Raw genomic sequence first — 23,103 nt, 5'->3', positions numbered from 1 at the left:
ACTGAAACCACGAATTGGTGTTTGAGGCTTTTTTTTGGTCCAGAAGAGGGCAGAAATATAGCATAAAGCTATCCTAATCTGAGGAAGTTCAGCTGTTCCAATGCATTTTCAAGCAAGTAATTACAAGTGACAGGGTGATTCTCTAGAGAAGCGTTAGGGGAGGCAGGAATTTAAATGCTGCTCTGAATTTTACAACAGGTGAAGGTACTTACCTACCCTGACATAGCCTTCTTTTTATGACTGGCTTATTCCATTCTCAGATGCCTAAAAGGGGCACAAGAGAGAAAGAGAAAGTGTGGGAGTATCCCACTTCTTAACCCTAACTGCAGCAAAGACTATGTTTAATTTGTAGCATGCCCACTATACACACCCCTCCATAGCTTGTATCACTCAGAACCCACACCAGAAGGGCATGACGTTTCCTCCAGATTGCAATATGCCCATTCATTTTCAGATACCAGTGCTGCTCCTTAGGATGACTACTGCACACCAGGAAATTACTGGCGGAGGGTGGGGAGAAAAAAACACCCATGTGCCAAGAGAAAAGGAGACACACATGCCAAGCTCTTTTTCAAGAAGATTATGCTAGAAAACTGGGCAGTGATCTGAAAGGATAACTTGAGATGAATAGACTCATATGCAATCCATGTACTTAACCTGTATGCCAACAAGCAATATAGCACAGCTCTGCTATTCATCCCATCTGATTGTAGAAGGGTGGGAGTTGGAAGCCTTGTGCTGCCAAAATGCCAGCCACTAGCCAAAAGGTACATTTGGTTGCTTGTCAGTGCAGCAGATGTGAAATGGGCATCCTTTCCCTTCTCTGACCTCCTCAAGGACAGCAAAAGCAGCTCCAGAGAAGGAAATAACAGAGGTCAGCAAAAGTAACTGATTTCTGGAAGTTCTGCTTTTTGGCACTATTCCTACATCATGTTTTTCTGCCAGAAATTTGTCAAGAAAATATAATCCGCTTAAATATTTCTCTCTTGCATAACAAAATCTAGGGAGCTGAGGACATTCAGATTAAAAAAAAAAAAAAAAAGAGAGAGAGAGAGAGAGAGAGAGTTATCAATAGCAGCAAGGAGGGTTTGTGCTGACAGGATTAACAGGAGGGCTGACCAGCATGTAAGAACACCGAACACATAGGACACCACAGAGATACCACAGAACCATGAGCGCATACAAAATCTCTCGAATTCTTCTAACAAATACCCTGCTTACTCGCTGCCTGTTGAAGCACTAAAACATGTAACAGGGTATGCCAAACACGGAAGCACGATCTTTAAATTCAATGGTCTTTTAAATACTGGGGAGAGAAGTTGCTCCGCGTGGCCATGCGGCATGAAGGAAGAGCGCGGTGACCATGAATACTGAAAGAGATGGCAGGAAGAAAGGAATTTCACTTCATGCCTCCACTCAAATCAGTGCTGGGAAGAAATAGGGTACAAACAGGCAACAGAGAAATCTGTACATAACAATTCTACCCTTAAATGAGATTCCTCTTGATAAAGATATGACAAAAAAAGTGATCTTGTTGCTTAACACAACAGTAAAATATCTGCCCAATCCTACCATACTATAAAACAGTCAAAAGAGGGAGTTAATTGCAGCAGCGATTAGACAGATTCCATGCAAAACAGAGACAGCAGAGATGTGAGCAGAAGTACAGAGAACAGGTTTCACAGGGTTACCATCCCAACAGAGGAAAGGACACTTGCTTCTCGGTATGCTTACCACCTTCTAGAAACACCAAAAACTACTGAGCCAAAGATATTCAGTTTGGGCCCTAAATTATAAAATTTTTACATCTTCCTGCTAGGAAGATCTCCTGTCTTACATATAATTTTAAGCAAGCTGACTGCATAAGTCCACCAGTGATAAGCTTTTTAAAAGTTACTAAATTAATCAGCCATTATAATTTCAAATCAGGAGCTGCATTTAAAACCACTGGGACACTGAAGTTATTAAAAGTGGGTTTTATTTACAGAACCATTCTTAACAGCATATTTATTTAATAAAATATATGTAAATTGCATGTGCTATTAATAAGCTCATTAGATCAGTTAACCCAAGCAGATTTCTAACTCAATATGTAATCCGTAGCCTTTTCAGAGAACGCCTCTCCTTCCACATTCATGGGAATTCACAGGGACCAGCCTGCTATTCTTAAAGTCAGGCTGTAAGAGGGATATTCAAAAGGTTAAGAGGTGACCAACGTTTTAAACCTGATCTAATCAAAATAATGAGAATTTTAACATGCTCCACATATTCACAATATATTCACAACTCCGTTTAAAAAAAACTTTAAAAATTTAAAAAATAAAAATTAAAATATTTTTTAAATTAAAAAGTTTAAAAAAAAAATTAAAAAACCAACCACACCACAAAAAAACCAAGGCCAAGTTCTTCTGTTATCCTGGTACAATCCAGTTGACCCACACTGAATGGTACTGGCAGAGAATGGCAGAATTTCACCATAGCAAGGTTGCAATACAGTAATAAAGATCAGATGAGAACATCTATATACACAGAACACGCTTCCATCCACAAAAACACCGCCAACACCTCCAAGCTGGAAATGCCAGGAGGCACTAGGAACCAGTTGTCTCAACGAAGAACTAGGTTTCTCAATGACTATATTGTTAATGTGTTCACTCATTTACTTTCATATAAATATCTATGAGACTTCACAAGCATTCCTGAAGTGAATTAACAATAGTCTTACTATATTCCATTTCCCTCCTAGGGAAGATGCAAGGTGATAATATGTCATAGTTACACACACACATGCACAGCAAGCAAGAGCTAAAAGATGAGGTTTTACACTGATTGCAGAGAAAGGCATGTCATTCTCCCATAACAGCTAAAGATTCATATCCTTCCATCTCTTCTGCCAGTAGTTCCTCTACCTGATGTCTCTATACAGAAGTAGGACAACTCAAAAAACACCTCAATTCCTGAGACTTAGTCTCTTACAATGATACTTCAGTAACTAATGCCTATCCTTTTCCCAAGCTTCCAAGATTCACAAACGCTCCAGTCGTTCACTCCACGCAATATGAGACACTTAACAACCCTGACACCTACATCTGACCTAGTAATGCCGAGTCAGAGAGAAACAAGCATTTACAGAACACAATTCACTCATCTTTGGAGACTTTTGGACATCTACTTTGATATTCAAGCATGGTGAATATTTGGGTCTGCAAGTTTATTTTAGCATCACAAGACGTGCTATCACTTCTAAGGATGTGCGAATACAGAAACCCATGGAAAAGGTACAGAATTGGGAAGGAGCAGTCAGCCTCATACTTCCTAGGATTTTTATGGGACACACGACATTTAGTCCGTTATGCCACTTACCCTTTTTAAGTCCAAGCTGATTGCACAATAAACACCAAGTCCACATTTCATGCCTTATTTTAGTTATACAACTCTGTGGGTGCATAAACATCAAGAAGCTAAACAGTCCATTAAAGACACTGCAGCTAGGCTGGAAGAGTTACTAAACCCCATTTGGTGAGAGAAACTGTCTCTGCCTCGGAATCAGACAAACAGCTTTGATTTTCCAAAAGGCATTTCATCAGGAAGGTGTATGGCACACAGTAATTACCTATGCTCTCAAAAGCGGCGAGACAGATGACCAGCTGCATACCTATCCTCCTCCTGGCCTAGCTCCCAAGCATTCTGGCATTTTCCACTGTTGCCTACATGAATTAGACAGAAGACAAAGGCAAACTACATTAAGGTTTCTGCCAGTTGGGTAGTGCTTCGGGTTTTAAGGACCACAGCCTAGGATTCAGTTACAACAGTTACTGTTTACAACATGCTACAAATACCCTGTTAGGAAACATAACAGCTCTCTAACTGCAGAGCTGCTTGGTACTGTGAAATATGTCAGCAGGGCTTTGCCAGGGTACAGCGATGTTAAGTGTTCCGCATGTCCTTGAAATCAAAATGTTCATGCCACCAAGTCTGACTAGCCTCTCACATACACTCCCCGGATGGGAAATTGAAGGTGACTAGGTAAATTTCTAACTTTCTGTATTTATTTTTTTTCTATTTCAAATCAAAATTGTGCGTTGACTGTTCTGCATCTTTACCTTCTGTCCAATAACACAGGACATGTGAAAATCCAGAGGCAAATAAGGGCAGCTTCTCTTCAGTGACACGATGGGACCAAAACTTCAATTTACCTTCTCCAAGTTACCTGTTACCTCTGAAGCTTCATTCAGAAAAAACACTTGCCTTTCTTTGAGGGAAGAGCACTTACAATAACAAGCAGCTGATGACTCAATTGCCCCATTACAGCTGCTCCCATTTTTGCAAGAGACTATACTATTTCAAGTATTCCTTTGCCTAGCAGAGTCTTTACTGACATCACACAGGTACAGCGTAATTTATTTCAGATAAAGGAGATCAAGAGAGAACAAAAGTAAAGCTCGCAGGAAAGAGCACAGCATGACTGTGTTTCCCCTCTGTGGCAAAATGCAGCAACTTCAAGAACAAAATGGCAGAAACCATATTTAAAAACACAAAGGTATGGGGGGAGGGGAAAAGAAAAATAGACTAAAAGACTAGCACTTTTATACCTGTACTTGTTACCCAAACAGATACAAAGAATGAGGGACTACCTGCAAAAGAAGAGAAGTGCAACAGGGAATGTAAGGTGCAAAGGACTACAGGGAACGCGAAGTGCAAAGGAAAGACTGCAAAGTAAATATCTCCCAAACGTTTCTTCAAAGAGCATGGCAAATTCAGGAACAGATTCCATAGCAATTGTGCAATGTAACCCGAAAGAGCCAACTGTTGTCCAGGGATATTTATGATGCTTTATACAGGGAGGCTATTATCCCTTGGAATAGGCTACAGAAGAATCATTTTACTACTTCACAGGTCCAAGGCTCTAAAAATCTGTGTTACACTTAGGAGAGTAAAAGTGAAGTATGCAGAAGTGATCAAAGGAGAACAGGCTGGTTTTATAGCCTGCAGGGGAAACAACTGATCATATATTCTTCCTATGACAAACAACTGAGAAAGTAATTGAGAGCCTAGCAGAAACCAATGTTGTTACCTCAGCATTATTGATTTTAGGCAGACATCTTAATCTAACACATGACAAAACTTTGGTCATTGCAGTAAGATATAGCTTTCAAGGAAAAATGATATTTATAAAGGTAGTTTATGGTTCAGTTAGAGATTCTTATGAAGTCAAGCCCAGGCTATAAAGGAATGGAAAGAAAGAGACTTCTTAAAAACAAAATGGATAGAAAGTTCGATTAAAAAGTGAAAATATGATTCAAGTATACTAAAGCAGAAGGATCTTCTGATCTTCAAAACACTAAAAGGAAGCAGTAAAAACATAACTTTAAAATACTATACTATGAAAGCCTTATTCCTATCAATGGGATGACTGGCACCAAAAAATTCACAGTTCACCTGTTCAGGGTTCTTTAAAAAAATTCATACCAAATTTAACAGAACTGTTCCAATTGTTTATATTAAAAGGAGCCAAGGTTATTTACAGTGTGTATATATATATCAAAATGAAGCCAGAACACAATAAGAAGATAAAACTCTATATAGCCCTTTGTTAAAATTCAAACTCAAAGAAATACAACAGCAGTAAAGAAATAAAAATTATTAATACTGAAGAACAAAATTATATGAAATTGTAACAATCATCTTAAGAATATATGTAGAGAGAAAAAAAGTGAGTTGAGTTCAGTTCATAGCAATTACTGAGAGTACCTCTTCAATTTAAAAAAAAAAAAAAATCAAAAATGGGGAAACAGAAGGAGCATTGCACACAATTAAAAAATTTTTTCCTACCTTCCCATTGTGTCCTCTTACAAGCAATCTGCCCTTTGCAATGTCAGACACTGCTCTCTGCACCTCTTACTACCCCCTGCTCCCTGAGAATATCTGAGCTATCCCCACCCTGCACCTTTTCAGCCTGAAGGGTGTAATGCACCATACATGGAGTCTCTGGTGATGACACTAATTGGGCTTTCTCTCCAGCAGATGTATTTCACCTGCTAAATCCAGTATGGCCTTCTTCACATCTGCATCATATTAGCAAACCACAGTTGACTAATATAGATAGTCCCTTCCCTATTCTTCCTAACTGACGAACAGTCTACCAGGAATTCTCGATTTTAAGTTCCAAAGTGAATAGCCTGGCATGGTTTCCACATGCTTGTGACAAATTCTTACTCATGAAATTACAATCTGACCTAGAGCTCTCTAGGAACCAGATCTAGTGAGATGATCATTCATCGTTCTTTAATATGCTTGGGGCAGGCTATCTAAAAACACCCCAGTCCCGCACCTCTCCTGCTGTCATGCTGCTGCTGTTGCTTTTGTGCACTGGAAACTCTAGGAAAAATGCCCTTAAGGGAAGGGAAAAACCACAGGGCTTCCAAAACCAACCTTCATTTTTGGCATCTGTTCACACAGCTGGTATGAAACAAATCCAGTCTGCTGGCCTTTGACACAGATTTCTTCAGATGTCAAAAAAAGAGGCAAAAGACAATGGCATGGGAGACCCTGGTTAAAGAGGTGTCACAGCTATGGTTGATTTGTTCACTGCTTCTTTCATTTTATTACCTGTATCAGAGTGATAAGGAGCAAAATTTCTCACATTTTGTTTATGCACTATACAGTTTAAGGCTTAAGTGGAGCAGCATCCTACTTACAGTAGGCTTTGTAAGTAAAGCAGAATGCTCCACTCAAGTTGTGCCTATTTTGCAGGAGCAAATTAATACCAAGCTTTATTCCTCAGTAGCAAGCACCCATCGCACCACTGTCCATGCAGTTGTTCCAAGTGTGAGGCTTGGCCATGACCTGGAAGAAGTTCATTCAGAACAGTCTCTCACCTGTTTTGAGAAATTCAACATGCCACCAAATCACATACTTCATTGACAAACTGTCTTTGTCAGGAGCACTGCTTCTATCATTGGATCTGTCAAGCTGAGCCACTGAACGAGGTATTTCACTGGGTCTCCCCTAGTCAAGCTCAATTTGAGTTTTACTGTCCTTGATACTTGTGGGATATTTTCATAGAAGCCATTATCTTACTTTGCACAGGGAATTATGCTGCTTGGCAGGGGCTATCTCTCCTCACGATACCTGCATGTCCAAAGTTGAACCTAGTCTTGTAATGAGATGGCAAAAAGTAGTCATATATATTCAAAATGTTGGCCTGTAAGCCAGTAAGGCCTGAAAATATTTACCAATATGTCAAAATGCTTCTAGCTGAAAACCGTTTCTAAACCATTCGCTGTTTGCAAGTTTAATGGCTTAAGGCTTATGGGCTCATGAATCACCAGCTTTCTTAGCAGCAGCATTTGAAATGTTCATACCTTAGCCTTGAAATAGATGTGAAGGTACCACAGCCTTTACAAGCTGTTATCGAAAGACATACTTTAAAAGCTCCCACAGAAGACTGAATGCGATAGAAGTAGCTGAGCAGGATGAAAGTAACCGAACCAACTTAAAGTCATTGTTCATGTCTGCGTTCCATTTTAGTGATTACCCTCCAGTTGGACAATGAATCATATTAAAGGAAGCTTTGATGCTTACAGTTTGTCTGATAAAAAATCCAGATGACTTTAGAAGCAATGATGAGTATTTGGGAAACTATTAGTCTTATTTCAAATTACTGAATTCAACTATCAGAAGAAAATTTTGGAGAGCAATTCCATTTATCACAGACAAAAAAAAAGATTGTACCATTCTTACAATCCCACGATTTTCAGTTGAGAAGATGTATGAACATTCATGGCAAAAAAATTGCTACAACAGATACATGTGGAATGAGTATCTCTAAGGTCAAGGAGGCTATGCCAGTAAACGGCAAACACTGCATTACAGAAATGTAAAATGAAATGTTAAGTGCACACTATACTAGAGAGATAACAGGGATGGATCAGACAAATACGACAGCAAAACCAACAGGAAGAAAAAAGAAATCTCAATTGTAAATAAAAAAATAATAATTCCATATACAGTCCCCTAAAATGTGCCACCATCAATTGATCTATGTAGGTCTTGCAAGGGGTTATACGCTGTGGAGTGTAAAATTATAAAATATATGCATGTTTTGTCTACAACACCTAAGAGAGATCAATGAACACATAAATATGCTAAATAAGTTCTGTTTCAATTTTAACTAAAGAGATTATGAAAACCCATTAAAATAAAATAAATAAATAAATAGATGAATACAATAGAATGCTTATGGGTTGGTTTGTCTGTGAATAGCTTAAAAGGTGTGGGAATGCACAGCTTCCTGGTTTTTTCTGAGTAACTGGCCCCATCTATACACGCATTCATCCACCATGTTGATGTGGACAACTTGCAGATCCGCCTCTTCATTCCTATCTCCTTGCAGCCAGATTAAAATCCCAATCTGTTTCAAACACCTCTCTGAGGATGACTAAAATCAGGTCATCCTCAGCTCTCCAACATTTCTCCTCCATCCATATAGATAAAAATGACCATTTTGCTTATGACTCAACTCATAAGTCTTCATTTTCAATGCTAATTTCTCTCCAGGCCCTCACATTCAACCATACAAAAACAATCAGAAAGATTTTGACATATTTCCAAGATTAATTCTCTACGTTCATCTTCACAACTAAAAACTTTTGTCCAAGCTCTCATCACCTTGATTACTGCAACTTCTTTCCCCAGCTCTAATCTCATTCAAGTCCCATTCATCCAGAATGCCATCTCAATCAGCATTTTCAGCAATTAGTCTGACCATGAGAATGCATGAATGCATTCTTCTTTGTTTCCTCCTTGTATTTGGGATTTTACTCATTCTGCACTCCCATTTGAGGTAAACTCCTTGTAAACAGCTCCAAGCCTCACTTTCTTTCCTCCTGAATTCTCCTTAAAACTTATCTGCTCCAATTTCTTCCAAGAAACTTGACAATTAGGCTACTACCAAGCACACCAATCAATACAATCCAACTCCTTCTTACACTTCCTGCCCATGACCTTTTTTTTTACATTCATATTGTAAGCTTCTGGGGGCAAAGACCACTGTCTCTTCTTCTTTCAGCTGTACATAAGCTCCAACCACATTTCTACTTTACTCACTGAACTAAATACATGTAGTATTTACACTTGCTTCTCAACATTTTGTGCAAATGCTGCCATGTTTTAGAGGACTGTGTGACTGCTATCCTCATTGTAAACAGAGGAGAACAATGTGTAGGTAACCAAGATTTGAAGTAAGCATCATTTAAATTATGCTTGAAGCCACACCAGCAACATTGCGGCCTGAATGAAGCAGACACAACATGCAATTCCACTGAATTCTTTCCAATGTCACAGGCCAATACAGCTTCAACAAATGTATAGGGGTTATTTCCAGTGAGTTGTGCTGTTCAAACATGCCTATACACACTTCCTTCAGGGTGTCTGTGGTATACAATGATTTTCCACCACATAGTGAATATGATTTTCAAAAGTGTCATCTATACCCACCCTGGTTTAGTAAAACCATTCTAGCTGCCACCAGGGTTTAGTATGCCTGTTGCCAATAGATCCAGTAAAATCACATCAGCAGCAACCACGGTTTAGTGCATATATTGCAGGTAGGCTTTCAATCACAGTGTGGACAACCCCTGGCTGTCCACACTGGACAGTGGCTGAGCCACCTACAGATTTTACTTTGTTTACGGTGTAGCAGTAAGACAATGAAGGTGGTTATATTTTGCTCTTTACCACTGCCTTGGAGCAGACCACAGAACACCATCAACATTCTGGAAGGCACAGCCTGACAGAACACATGGCTGAGCTCAGGTAGTGGACACATGGAAGAGTGAAGAGGGGAAGAACAAAAACAAAAACAACAAAGAAAAGAATTAAATTATGAGGACAGTGGAAGGGAACAGCTTATTAAACTCATGGCAACTCAGCATTTTACACTGGTGTCTCAGTTACTAGGCGCTAGTGGTCTATCTAAAAATAGCTGCAAATGAAAGGTGGAAACCCAGAAGTGAGATGACAGCCTTATCAGTAGGCTAATGCTTTGCCAGTCCCATTTCTACAAGAAGTCTACACAGCTAGATGACACCAAGGTGGAAGGTGTGCAATATTCCCACATACAAAAACACTCCTGCAAGGAAGGTTTCAGTAGAACAAACTATTACAGATCAGATGTCAATTACCCAGTGACTGTGAAGCTGTGGATAGATTATCAATATGAATAAAGTGAGGATTCGCACACCCTGAGTTCAACCACTGACTAGCCAGTGAATCCCGTCTGTCCTACTTCTTACGTTTCACAAAAGTGATCATGTTCTGGCTCCAGTCTGAAGATGATGCTGAAACCCTCCTACACTTTCAGGAATGCTGTTCCAGGGACAAGGCATTTTCAAGCACAGCAAATATGCCTACTGACTGCAACACTGGGAACAATCCTGATCTGTGAAATCTGTGTAACTGGATTGACCTTACACATATAGGGAGCAGTAGGGTTTGTATCCAAGCCCACTTCACACAGTTTTTCTCTCTAGGTAGCCTTTACCTTATTCAGCACTAGTACGCAGAAATCTACCAAAATATTTAAATGCTCAAGTAGCCACAGCACACTGCAAGCATGTATCTAATTAATCTGATTAATCAAAGTTTCCTGTTCAGTCATATATCACAGAGCTATGTAAAATGAAAATTGCAATGGCTCAAAGAAAAGCAACTGGCTCCTTTCTATTTAGTTGGAAGACTTTAACTATTTTGCCACTCTAAGAAAGTGTTTTATCTTGACTTAGATATCTGTAAATCAGCTTCCTTATCTAAAGGAAACAATACATTGTCCAATACACCAACATAGTAAAACACCTGACACTGCCACCGCAGGTAAGCTATTACTGCATAAGAACTTGGGGGGGGGGGGCGGAGTTTCAGACATATGTTTAAGTATGTTAGCAATTCTGTTCACCAATTCTCTTGGACATTTCAGAAACTTGAAGTTTTCAGAGAGCTTCAAGTGAGGAAGCTCGTCTAGTTGAGAGTCGAGAGGCCAACACAACATTGGAAGCTTGCAAATTTAGAGTGTTTCATGAAAAAGCGTATCCCGCAGTTAGTCTCCCTCCTGCTGCAGTTGTAGAGAATAATCACTAGATGGAGCTGCACAGTCACAAATCTGATTTATGGCCACTACAAGAGCTTGTAGTCTCCTACAGTTCTGTTTGGCCTAAACCTGACACATTCCAGCGCTTCTGAAAGATGGGATTACATGCTTTCATTTACAAAAAGCAAAATGTACGCAGAGAAAGTAATGAGATACTGAACGGGGCGGGGGGGCGGGGGGGACACACCAAGAAACCAACAACATTCATAGCTTTCAAAATCAAGTAAACTTTAAAAGTGAACTGAAAGATATTTTATCTTCTAAGACAGATCAGATGTCTTGCTTTGTTCTGCAAGTCAGAAAGCACAGCAGACTCCTTAGTGCTTGACATGATTAGCTGCTGCAAAAGAAATAGATGAGCTCTGAGCTCAAGTCTTTGTAAATAAGGTCTAGCACATGCTGAAAATGCAGTTATAGGCAAACCCATTTCCTATAAATGCCCTGGTGATATACTTAATCCTGCACTTAAGATGTACTTACAAAAGAATCTTTTTTCTGCTAACTCCATTGACCCTAGACAGTTTTGCTAGCATAGGAACATAGTTGAAAAGTTATCATCCTAACCTACTGGCACACAATTCATCTGGCTTTCTAGAGATTAACTATGTGCCAAAAGTGAAGTTTTACCTGCTTTCATCCTACATCTGTTGAGGCCGAGCCACAACCCATGCCTGCGTATTCCTGGTCTGTGTGCAATGTTGCTAATTTCATCTCCTGTAGAGCAACAAAATGATAGATCTTCACATCTTGCTTGGGTTTTGAAATGAAAACCAAATCCCTGGCCCATCTCACTACAGGGTCCTTTCAGCACATATCTATGTAACGAAACAAAAGCACAGGAAAGTTTTTTTAGCCTGATTTCTAAGACAAGAAGATGGCACAGTCACTGTTAGTTTATCTATCGATTATCTATCGATTCCCTCAGCAAAAGATCAGGCCAGGAAAAAGATCCCCAAACAACCAGGCTGTCGAACAGTGGCAAAGGCACTGCTGCACTTCACCTGGAAGGTGCTGCAAAAGGGGGCTGAAACAGTGGCAGAGGAAACCAGACCCCATTCCCCCTCGTGGAGGATCTTCCTTGATCCCTTTCACCTGGAAAATCACAGTTCTTTTGGTCACAGGACTTGAGTCCCACAATCTTACGTGCTTTTTGATAAGGAATCTGCTCGCACCTCAGCTGCAAAAAACATCTGCGCTAAGGGAAAGAGAGAGAGCATTTCCAGGGCTAACTGGGGGCCCAAGTCTCTCATGAGGACATTTCTCTTAAGAGCTCCACCGTCGGAGCTCGTTACCAAGTCCACGCAACACCTGGGTGTGTTTTAAAAGGAAGACTACAGCGAAGGCATACCAGAACCGGCCTCTGAGGAGGTGGCAGCACAAACCCCAGGTGCTGCTTTTGTCACTTTACACGCCGCTACAGAGTATGTCACTCGAGAGGAAGGCGCGCGTCTCCCGGGCACCTCGGGGCGCGGCTGGTGTGCGTAAAAGCCAACAAGATCAACCAGAGAGCCGGCTCCCACAGGACGCGGCGGGCCGCCAGCCCGGGGCCGCCCCGAGGCACGACACGGCACGGCACGGCACACCGCGCCGCGCCGCCACGTGCCGCCCGGCCCCGCCCCGCCCCGCCCCGCGTGTGACCGGCCCGGGCCGCGCCGCTCCCACCCGCCGCGCTGCTCCCGGCCCCGAAATGCCCCTTTTCAGCGTGCCCAAAGAGGTGGCCGTCGGGACGGCGATGCTGGGGGTCGCCTTTGCCACCGGGATGCTCGCAGGTAAGCGGCGCCCGCCCCAAAACGCACAGGCGGGGGTGAGGGCCGCGCCCTCCCCTTGCCTCCACCGCGGCCCGGACGGGGACCGCGGCAACCCGGGCAGGCCCCCCCCCGGTTGCGGGCGGTCGTCGGGGGAGTATCCCCCTCGGCGCTCCCCTGAGCGGGGCTGGGCCGGGCCGGGCCGGGATTTCGCTGAGCCGCGGCGGTAAATACAGTCATGCTATTAGAGGCCAAGCCGCTCCCTGTAATCCAGCTACTGCAGCGTGGGGTCAGGGAGCCGGCGGGGTCGGGGCCAAGGTCCCAGCAAAGGCGAGGGCACGCTCCCAGCCCGGCCCCTGCCGGCGTGCGCTTGGCCAGCCGGGGAACGCCGTGGTGGCGTCCTGGTCGCGGCTTTCTCTTCTGCTAGCGGTTTCGTTTCCATTCCCCGGGGTGAGAGGAACTGCGAGCCCGCGGTCAGGCTGGGGAAGGAGGCTGGTGTCGGGCTTGTAACGCAGTCCCTTGCTTACTTACCCTTTGACGTCAGGCAAGGTGCTGAAACAATCTACACCTCGGTGTGATCGTCTGGAAAACAGAGCCATTAACAGATAATAACATGAAAACCTCGAAATAAAAGTGTTCTTTAATAGCAAACAACTATCAGCGGACGGGGAACTGAATTTTTTGTTGTTACTTATTTAAAATACTAAATATTTGCCCGGTTTGGTAAAAGAAGCATTGGGCATCAAAGCTGAGAGCAGTTCTGTATTGAAGTAGACAAGCAATAGTCCTTCAGGTTTCAGCACCTACTTTGTTTGCACACTGGTTTTGTGCTAAACAAGTCATTGAGCAACGCCAGATTTCCCCTGGCTAGAGGGCAGGACACTGTCATGTGGAGAACACAGGCCTTGAGAAGATGCATCAGCTGATGGTCCTAAAGACCAGCAGCCTCTATCCATCTGCAAAACAAGGTCCCCAGACTAAGAAAATAGCGTGCCTCATTCACACTTCTGTCCTTACGCTTGTCCTTTGAGTTTTGATGTGGTTACTGACAGCTTGTAACTTTCACTGTGGTCACTGAAAAACACAGTACCCAAGCCTTTCCCTTTCAGCCTCCGCAGACTTGGGCTGGACATCTTAGAGGTTAAAAAGAAGGAGGAAAAAAAGTTATAGCCCACTGAGCTGTCCAGCTACATTGCATTTTCCTTTTTCACTAGATTTTTCAGAGCAAAGAACTCTTTAACCTTTAGTAATACTGAAGTGCTTGCTTTATTTAAGCAGACCATAACTGAAAAAGATAAAAGTTCTTATTATTCCCCCCCCTTTTTTTTTTTTCAGGTAAAAGATACCCTTCTTTAGTTTTTGGGACACCGAAATCATCCAAGAGTATTATTGGGAAAAGTGGTCCCCTCTGGCAATACATACTGGATCACTCTTTGCGGGAACATCCAATTCTAAAGAAGCTGCGACTGGTCAGTATTTTATCCCCCAACACAGGTTTTCTGTTCACTGCTGTTACGGTTCCACGAGGACCTTTTGGTATTGCCCACACCTCGTCCTGAACTGCTCGACTCTTTGTGATATTCCTTCCTCCATCTTATTTGCATACACATTAAAATTTGTTTTGAACTGGTAATACCCAGACTTTTCCATGTTCAGGGCTACCTAAATGCATATTTAATAGTATCAGCATACTTTTTATCCATGGGTCCTAAGTCCATGTGTTTGGGCTGCGCTTATTTTGACTTGAACAGATTACTTCTGTTCATTTTAGTTGGCACATAAGGAAACTTAGAGCTCAGAGAGGTGATGTCCTGCTGTGCTGTGTAGCCAGAACCACGTGGTCTGACCTTTGGCAACAGACTTTAACCTAGCAGTTCGTAAAGCCATCCTACATGTCTTAGAGGAATAAGGGCATGAGTACAAAGGTTATAATTTAAAAAAAAAAAAAAAGTGCATCTGTTTATGTAAACTCACAGAAATAAAAGGCTTCCACAGTCAAGGTTCCTCTGCGGTTCTTCATCAGTTATAGCTATTGCCAAGGTTGCCACAGCCATGGTAACTTTGGGGCATATTACCGCTTTGAATGATTAACCACTGCTTATGACATACACCTGCCCTCCTTAGTTACTGTTAAATTCAAACTGATTTCTGGCTCATAGATGGCGCATGAAGCCATCTAAAATGAGAAAGGTAGGAGCATCTGTTTTTCCTAGAGTTTCTCTGAGTTTTTGCCTTAGGATATTGTTTTGGAAGCTTTGGGGTTTGTTTGTTGTGATGTGTTATTTTTTTCCCCTTTCTAGCTCACCGCTGATCATCCCTGGAGTAAAATGATGGTGTCCTGTGACCAGGCTCAGCTTATGGCAAATTTGGTCAAACTCATTAAAGCCAAGAAAGTTCTTGAAATAGGTAAGAGTGTCACTTTGTCCTCTCTGGAGTAGAATAAAGCTCCTGGCTGTGCTTCTCCAAATACAGCCATGTTTACATAAGATATCTGAACATAGTACAGCATTACATACCTGTCTCGGCAAACAGGTGGGCAAACTACAGTGTGAAAAGTAGTGTCTAATTTGCACTTGCTTGTGACTTTGTCTATCTGTCCATTCAGTAATTCTGGCATCAGCATGGATGTCTCATCAACTCTGAGGCAACCTGAAAAAATAAGATCAACAGATCACTTGAGTCTCCAGTGGTTGCAGGACAAGGTGTATTCTTTCCTTCCTGTATCAGTTTCTTGCCAGAAAGAAATGTCTTGCTGCACAGGCCCTGCATCCAATCCACTTTCCTTGATGCACTTACATTAGCAGGATGGCCCAAAGCTAGACTGATGCTGAACATTCAGGTGTGGGTTCCCACCATCTTCATTCTTGGCCTGGCTGTTATGATGCCCTGGTATTTTGCTGCTGGTCCAGTCCCTTTGGCTCCGGATTTAGCTCTACTTTTAAATCAGGGTGTTCCTCAGAGGTGCAGGACCAGACGCTGCCCTGTGTCTCCAGGAGACTTGTGGGAAAAACCAACATTAAGCTTTGCTAAAAGACTGATTTAAAAAAAAAAGAAAAAGAAAAGTAAAAACTCCTCCCAAACCACCATTACGTTAAAATGGTAAAATAGAGGGGAAAACCTTTTGTGTCCATTAACAAATTGCCATCCTTGATTCCTTTGGGGTTTTTATTCCTGAAGGAAGTCCTGTAGTTCACTATTTATCTTTTTTTTTTTTTTTCCCTCACAATATGTTAAGTGTTGATGACTCTTATGATTTTCCTAGGTGTTTTCACAGGTTATAATACCTTGAATATGGCACTTGTCCTACCAGATAATGGCAGAGTTATTGCTTGTGATATAAATGAGGACTATGTCAAAATTGGAAAGCCACTGTGGAAAGAGGTAAGCAGCATCTCTTCTGTTACACGTTTGGGACAGCTGCATTTGCATGTCAAGGGATTTTGGTATCTTAGACTTACTTGCATATTCCCACAGAAGCATTCCTGTCATTAAAGAAGGCTGAGATGGTTTGATTTGGAAAGACAAATAAGTGCAGTCTGGAACCTAGAAATAATAGCGAAAATATCTGAACTGCCTGAGTGCAACCTACTAACATGTTATTTCTTGACCACTTTGATCAACTCTTTGTTCTTTTCATTCTAGGCAGGAGTAGAGCATAAAATTGACCTGCGGATTAAGCCAGCAATTCAAACACTTGGTAAGTAACCTAAAATACTTTTTTTTTTTTTTTTTAATCCCTCCCCTAGAAAGAGGAGATGGATATAATACTGATGAAATCTAAGACCAAATATGCTTGTGGATGTGATCCCTTTGCTAACAGTGGGACAGCTTCTCTTATATTTAAAAAAAAAAAAATATGAGAAAACTTCACAACTTCAGAAGCTCAGTTTTCCTACATGCTAGCAGAGAGGAAGAAAACGCTTGTCCTGTGTAGTGGGCTGTACTGGTCACTCACCTGTCCTGTCCATTGCCTTGTTTAATCTATGAAATACTATTGTCAGCTGCTTCTGGGAAAGCTGATTAAAAGAGATTAATTAGACAAAGCCCAATTTCTCTATCCATTGTCCATTCTAAGCAAGTATTTCTTTGTTATAGACAGGAAGAGTTTTCTGAAAGGGCTGAGGTGCAGAACAAAATACAGAAGCCAATATAAAACTTAGGGTATAACAGTTTAATTGTGTCCAGAGGAGTTCAAATTTAGGATGTGCCAAAAGCATGCAAGGCCATTAGAAAGGCAATGACTTTTCTCATTCAAGAATAGAGAAGATGTGGGGCAGAGGGAATATTAATAAATATTGTGAAAATGCAAGAACTTTGCTAGGAATGGAGAAGGCGGAAAAAGGTTTCCAGCAAAGGTGTTTGATGGATCCACAGATCCATCCATAACCTTGTATTACTTCCAAATTCATCCATCCTTTCTAAAGAGGCAAATGTTAGCAGCTTGCTAGGAGGCACTGTACTTGAATTCTGATGGACAGATTTGTCTAGGCAATGCTTCAGACAAAAAGATCCTCTGTTGGCAGAGGATAAGGGCAGGTGAGAAGGGTGGCCAAGAACCTTAGGAAGGCAGCAGTCAGCCCCTCCGCAACTGGTGGTTTGGAGTTCTTGGTCAAGAAGTCCATTTAGGAGAACTTAAAACTGAATTCCACTTGCCTTGGCCCAGAGAGGGACTACTTACAGCAATCCTTTGCTGTGATAAAGATCTCTGACAGGGTTTGTTCCTGACTTCTATCATGGTACTTGATCATCAACAAGAAATTAGCATTTAAGACTTGTTCATAAATGTGAGAAAAATCCTAATCTACTTAAGAAAACAGTTCTCAGTCAGCTCAAAAAACCACTGAAGGTGTAGAGTGTGTCCAGTTTCAAACTGCTTGACTTGTTTTTACTGCACCTTTCAGCAGTCCCAGCTCTATCCTGCAGGTTTAGAACTACTCCATGAACTTCAAAGTAGGCAGAACTCAGTAACTGAGTGGTTTATGGTATACATCATGTCTAGATTGGTTTCTGTGGGGTAAGCTTTTCTAGTAATTAGCTGTAGAGGAATAGGCTGCCTGGTCAAGGCACCAAAAACATGATTTAATGAGAACTTTGACACAAATGGATGACTTCCTCCTACACAGCACGAACCGAGGTATAACAACTCACTTTGTTGCTCATCTAGATGAACTGTTGGCCAGTGGAGAAGCAGAAACCTTTGACTTTGCTTTCATTGATGCGGATAAAGAAAGCTGCAATGAGTACTATGAAAAATGTTTGCGCCTCATAAAGAAAGGGGGAATAATAGCTATTGATAATGTAAGTACTGCAGTTGTGGTGGTAGTAGCACAGGGAGTTACAGCTTTTGCCTCTGGGAAAGGACAAAAAAAAGTCACAGTGAGATTCTAGTAATGTGATTTCTGACCAGCAACTCAGTTGCCAATTGCAACACGTTTGTTCCATGTTATACAAAGGAGGCTTTTAAAATTCAACGTAAATTCCTAAAGTAAGCTATATGGAACACTAATGTAAGCAAGGAATAAAACCCTATAGAAGTAAGAAGTAATGTGTTAAATTTATGTTAGTACGTAAACAGCCTGTGATAACTGAAACTTATCAAATTTTTTGTAATTCATTACAGAGAACACTCTGTATCGTCCTGATTTGTCTTGTAGTGCGTTTTCTACTATGTACGGTACTTACACAAGATCAAAGGTAGCACTTGTAATCAGTAACTACTAATAAGTTCTCAATTAATAACTTACTAGAAACAAAGAATGATGTTAAACTTCAGGTACCTTCAGGGTCATGGTGGCAGCTGAATAGGGGCTTTTAAAAATACCTATGTTTAATCACATCTTTTTTTATTTTGGCTTCTGATTTGCAGTAGAAGTACAATTAGCCAATTCTGTGGACTCCCAATCCCACTTGCTTATGAGAGCTCCATGTCAGAGACCACTAGAAATCTGAAATACAATAAATAATATCAATTTCTAGAAAATATGCAGGACCTTTTCCAAAGCTTCCTTTGTGGTCCAAGGAACATATTGGAACAAATGAGGTGCATGACATTTCTTTTTTCAATAGGTCCTTTGGAGTGGAAGGGTGCTAAAACCAAGAAAGGATGACTTGACAACCCAGAGCATCCACCACCTCAATGAGAAGCTTCTCAGAGATGCACGAGTCAATATCAGCATGCTCCCAATGGGGGATGGAGTCACATTAGCGTTCAAGTTGTAACTGGAGGAAGCCCAGCAGACAGGAAACAACAAGCAGCATCAAATCATCAGGAAAAATGCAGGCGGAACAGTATAAAAAATGGTTATTTAACCTATATCTCCACTGGGTAGCATAGCCTGGGAAAGTAGACTTTAGGAGCAGCAGGATCCTAAAGGCAGCTAAGTTGGGAAGAGAGACTGATTTTGAGATCTACTATGATTTCTTATTTTAATTACAATAAAGCAAGTAAACTTACCTGAAGTTGTCCTTGTAAGACAGTGGTTGGAAAAAATCTCCCTCTGTAGAATGACTGAGTTCCAAGTGAGTCAATACAACAAAGTCATTTTCTGTCCTAAAAGAGGCTTCTGAGTAGCAGAATAATCAGTCCTACCATCAAAAGGAAAAGAAGTGGAGTTTACAAATGTTAAAAGCCATAATAGAAAAATGGGTTTTTAATGAAATGTACATGACATCAAGGAGATTGCTAGCCTTCTCAAACTAATGATATTGAAAGTGGCTGGTAATCCTTGCCTCAATATACACCATCTGGAGAAAAAAAAAAAAAGAGTTGTCTTTAAAAGCATGTCAAAAGACAAACAGGATTTCCAATACAGAGCACTGCCTAAAACCTTTGTGTGTGAGGACTGGGTTTCTTTAACCTAGGTAACAGTGCAAGTTCTGACTTTTTTGAAGTCAGAATGAGGAAGGGCAAATGGACAAGAAGAAAACCAAAACAATTCTTTCTCCTTCCTCTCTCCCTCCCATCTGCCCACAAAGCAGCAACTTGTTAGGTGCTTGTTTCCTAGAAAGCTGCAAGCACAGAGCATTGGTGGCAAGTCTACAGAAGGAAAATGATGATTGTTTGAGGATGCGGTACAGCTGTTAACTGGCTATTCAGATAATTACTGCAAGCAGAAATTCTCTTCCCTAGGTAGCATGTAACAAAATGATGCTTTTTCCACACCCTAGTGAAGTATTTTTCCTACCGTATTTGTAACTCCTAGTTAACTTCATTTGCTGTTGTCGTCCATTACTCTTGTTTCATCCTGATGCATTCTATAAAATTTTTGATCAAGAAACAGTAGTTGAAAAAGCTCACCTTACCTGGGACCAGTGAAAGAGACTTAAGGGAGCAGGAGGCACATTCTGTTCGAGCTAGAGAATAAGAATCCAACTAATGACTTCTTTCCACAGTGAATTACAAATAGTAATAACTAATCTTTAGGGCTTCTTATATCAGCCTGAAATTCCTATTACAGAGAAAACCTTACTAACCAAGAAACAGAAACTAGCATTTTGCAGACAAAAGCTCCACTGGCTACTGTTTTGGGAGACTGATATACTGGAAGGGTATCATATGTATATTGAGGACAAAGGTCACTTTAGATTTGTTGGCTTCCTGTAGGGATGCTGTATTACAGCTAAGAGAATCCTTCTTCCATTTGCTTAAATAATGCACTTGAATGACTCAAGGCACTGGGGGACAAAGATTTCAAGTCTCAAAATTGTTAGAACTGGCTACTTGGCTCATGTTTTTGAAATTTCAGCTGGGTGGCTTGGGTTCTGATAAGGTGCAGACGTTCAGGGCACAGGTCTTACCTGTCTCAGACACTCGTGGTAGTATACTGCAGTGGGAGAGTAATGAAGAAAGGAAGTGTTGCCCGATGGTTTCAGAGTATGACTATGAGTGAGATCTCAATTCTATTTCTGTCACTTCCACATAAAACCCTGATTCAGCAGAGCACATCAGGATGTACTTAAGTACTTTGCTGAATTGAGAACTGGCTGCTGTAAAGTAAAATCTGTGCCTGGGAGAAGGCCAGGACAAGGTGTATATGGCCCTTAAATGAGATTTTAAATAGGGCATAAAGCTTGCCCAATTTCTTTTTTGGGTAGTTTTACCCTCAGAGCTTCAAACCTCTGTGTGCCTCAATTTTCTTATCTGCGTAAAAGAAATAACACCTTACCAAAGTCTTAATGACTATAATAGCTTTCGGATGGAGTGGCTAAAGAAATATACAAGATCATTATACATTTCCATGCAAAGCGTCTGGCTGTGTTCTACATTACAATTTTACTTTTTAAGTAGATAACAAAAAATTGTAAGGGTTACAAACACAAAATTGGTCACTTTAACAGCTGGGGCATCCTCTCAAATATTCCTGCTTTCAGAGGCTGTAGGCTGATAATCATGAGCAAGCTACAAGCTGTTAAGAATACATACCCTGGCCTAAAAGTTACCATGATGGCCTTTCCCAAACATGCAAAAGTCACTGGAATATTGATCGCAGACTTGGTAACTATTTTGCTACTATTTTCTGAGTTGCAAGAATCCTCTCAGTAAAGGCAAACCAAAAATGGGCGAGCACTGTGAGTATTTTTGCAAGAAAGTGCCAAGTAAGTTTAGCAACATTCAAAACCAGATAAAAACAATCATAGTTTGTGAATTCAAAAACTCCTGTTCCTTGAATGGTGAGAACTGGCAAAGTCCCCATCACTTATGCTAGAGGAAGGCCTATCGAATGCCTGAGGCTGAAGCTGCGTGCAGCGGGCAAGCATTTTGCCTCTGCTTTGGACTCTGTTCCATTTTAAATATGCAGAGCATAGTGTGAGCATTTAATCAAACCTGTCTCCATCCTGATCACGTAATTACTATTAGAAAGAATAGCAATGTGTCCCTAAACTATAGATTGATGAGCCATCTGTAGGCTGAAACAAAGAGCAGAAGGAAGCTTAATTGAATCAAATATTTAGAATACATTACACTCTATCTTGTAGTTACTCAGAAGCTGGCCTTCTCTTCAGACTTCTGTCCTGCGCATCTGGAATTCATCACTGCTAACTGCATTTAATCCTTCAACCTTACTATAAAGTGACTGCTGATAATATATAATTATGGTTTAATTCAAGTGGTGAATCAGGTTTGGGGAATTTGTGGGGACAATGGGAATTTAGGCTTTCATTAGGTGGTGAGGGTGGACCACATGACAATGCAGCACAAGTCTTTGTCTCTCTCTGATGTGAGATCATGTATGGAAGCTTATGGGTCTGCTCAACCTTCCCAGGTAACACCACACCTACCTGAGCTACTGCTCACACTGTAAAGGCTCAGGATTTTCCACCCCTAAAGAGGAGCTGACCTGGGGGCACAGCTGTTGCCCAAACCCTACCACCCAGCTGTTCATGCACCCTAGAGAGGCCAACACATGTGACAAATGTACGGTTGGGAATTGCTTGGAAGCAAATGGGGCTGAAGGATAGTGCATTTAAAAAAAAAAAAATTCCCCCTAGTGCAGTAACTCCCAGAAACCACCATGAGAATGAAAGCTGCTGGTCAGGTATCTCAGTCCCTGCTCCGAAGATGTCACATTTGAAACAGTGTGGTGAGATATTTGGATGGGTGACAGGGAAAGGAACAGAGGGCAGTTTCAGAGCAGACTTTGCATCTCTACTAGCTAATTAAATGAGCAGACAACACTCTCTCAGCAGTGCTGCCACGCTCCCCCTTTGTGCTGGCCCTCCGATATACCCAGAGGAAAGACAGCAAGAGCCTCAAGTTACCTACAGTGTGGAAAACACTCAGGACTCAGACTGGATGCTCAGAAATCGAGAGAGGGCTGCCCCCCAAAAGAAACAACTCCCTGTCCAAGGGTAAACACGGGGGTTCCTGAATGCTCAAGGGGGTTCCTGAATGCTCAAGGCTCACTCCACATTTTCAACGCTGTAGCTTTTGATCCTGCTGGGACATGGGGGGGGGGGATGAAGCAGGGAGCACCATCAGTCTCTCACATTGCTGCAGGCCTAAAGGAAAACTGGGCTGCTGGGTGTAACGTAACTTAAAGGCATTTGTTTGAACCTCTGACACTGTCGTCCCGCCTTTTAACAAACTCATGAAGTATTTTTCATCTGTTTGTTTGAATTTAGCCATATTACACACAGACAGTGCTTTCTGTGAATTGCTGCTGATGGAAGACAATTAGCAAGCTTTTTGTGATAAAGCCCTTAGGATGCAGG

The 23,103-nt window shown here is 41.5% G+C and overlaps 1 protein-coding gene across 1 annotated transcript; it reads left to right on the top strand.

Annotated features, from left to right (window-relative positions):
• The first annotated feature begins 12,745 nt into the window (after positions 1-12,745).
• COMTD1 (catechol-O-methyltransferase domain containing 1) lies at positions 12,746-19,344 on the top strand. The gene is made up of 7 exons (XM_030031244.2): positions 12,746-12,915; positions 14,227-14,360; positions 15,192-15,297; positions 16,154-16,272; positions 16,534-16,588; positions 18,056-18,189; positions 18,958-19,344. The coding sequence occupies exons 1-7, from the start codon at positions 12,834-12,836 to the stop codon at positions 19,108-19,110; spliced, it is 783 nt and encodes a 260-aa protein (XP_029887104.1). The 5' UTR covers positions 12,746-12,833; the 3' UTR covers positions 19,111-19,344.
• Positions 19,345-23,103: the final 3,759 nt, after the last annotated feature.

Source organism: Aquila chrysaetos, chromosome 11, assembly GCF_900496995.4.
Source record: "Aquila chrysaetos chrysaetos chromosome 11, bAquChr1.4, whole genome shotgun sequence".
Lineage (NCBI taxonomy): Eukaryota > Metazoa > Chordata > Aves > Accipitriformes > Accipitridae > Aquila > Aquila chrysaetos.
Note: the sequence above shows the minus strand (reverse complement) of the source record. Positions and strands in the feature narration are given on the sequence as shown.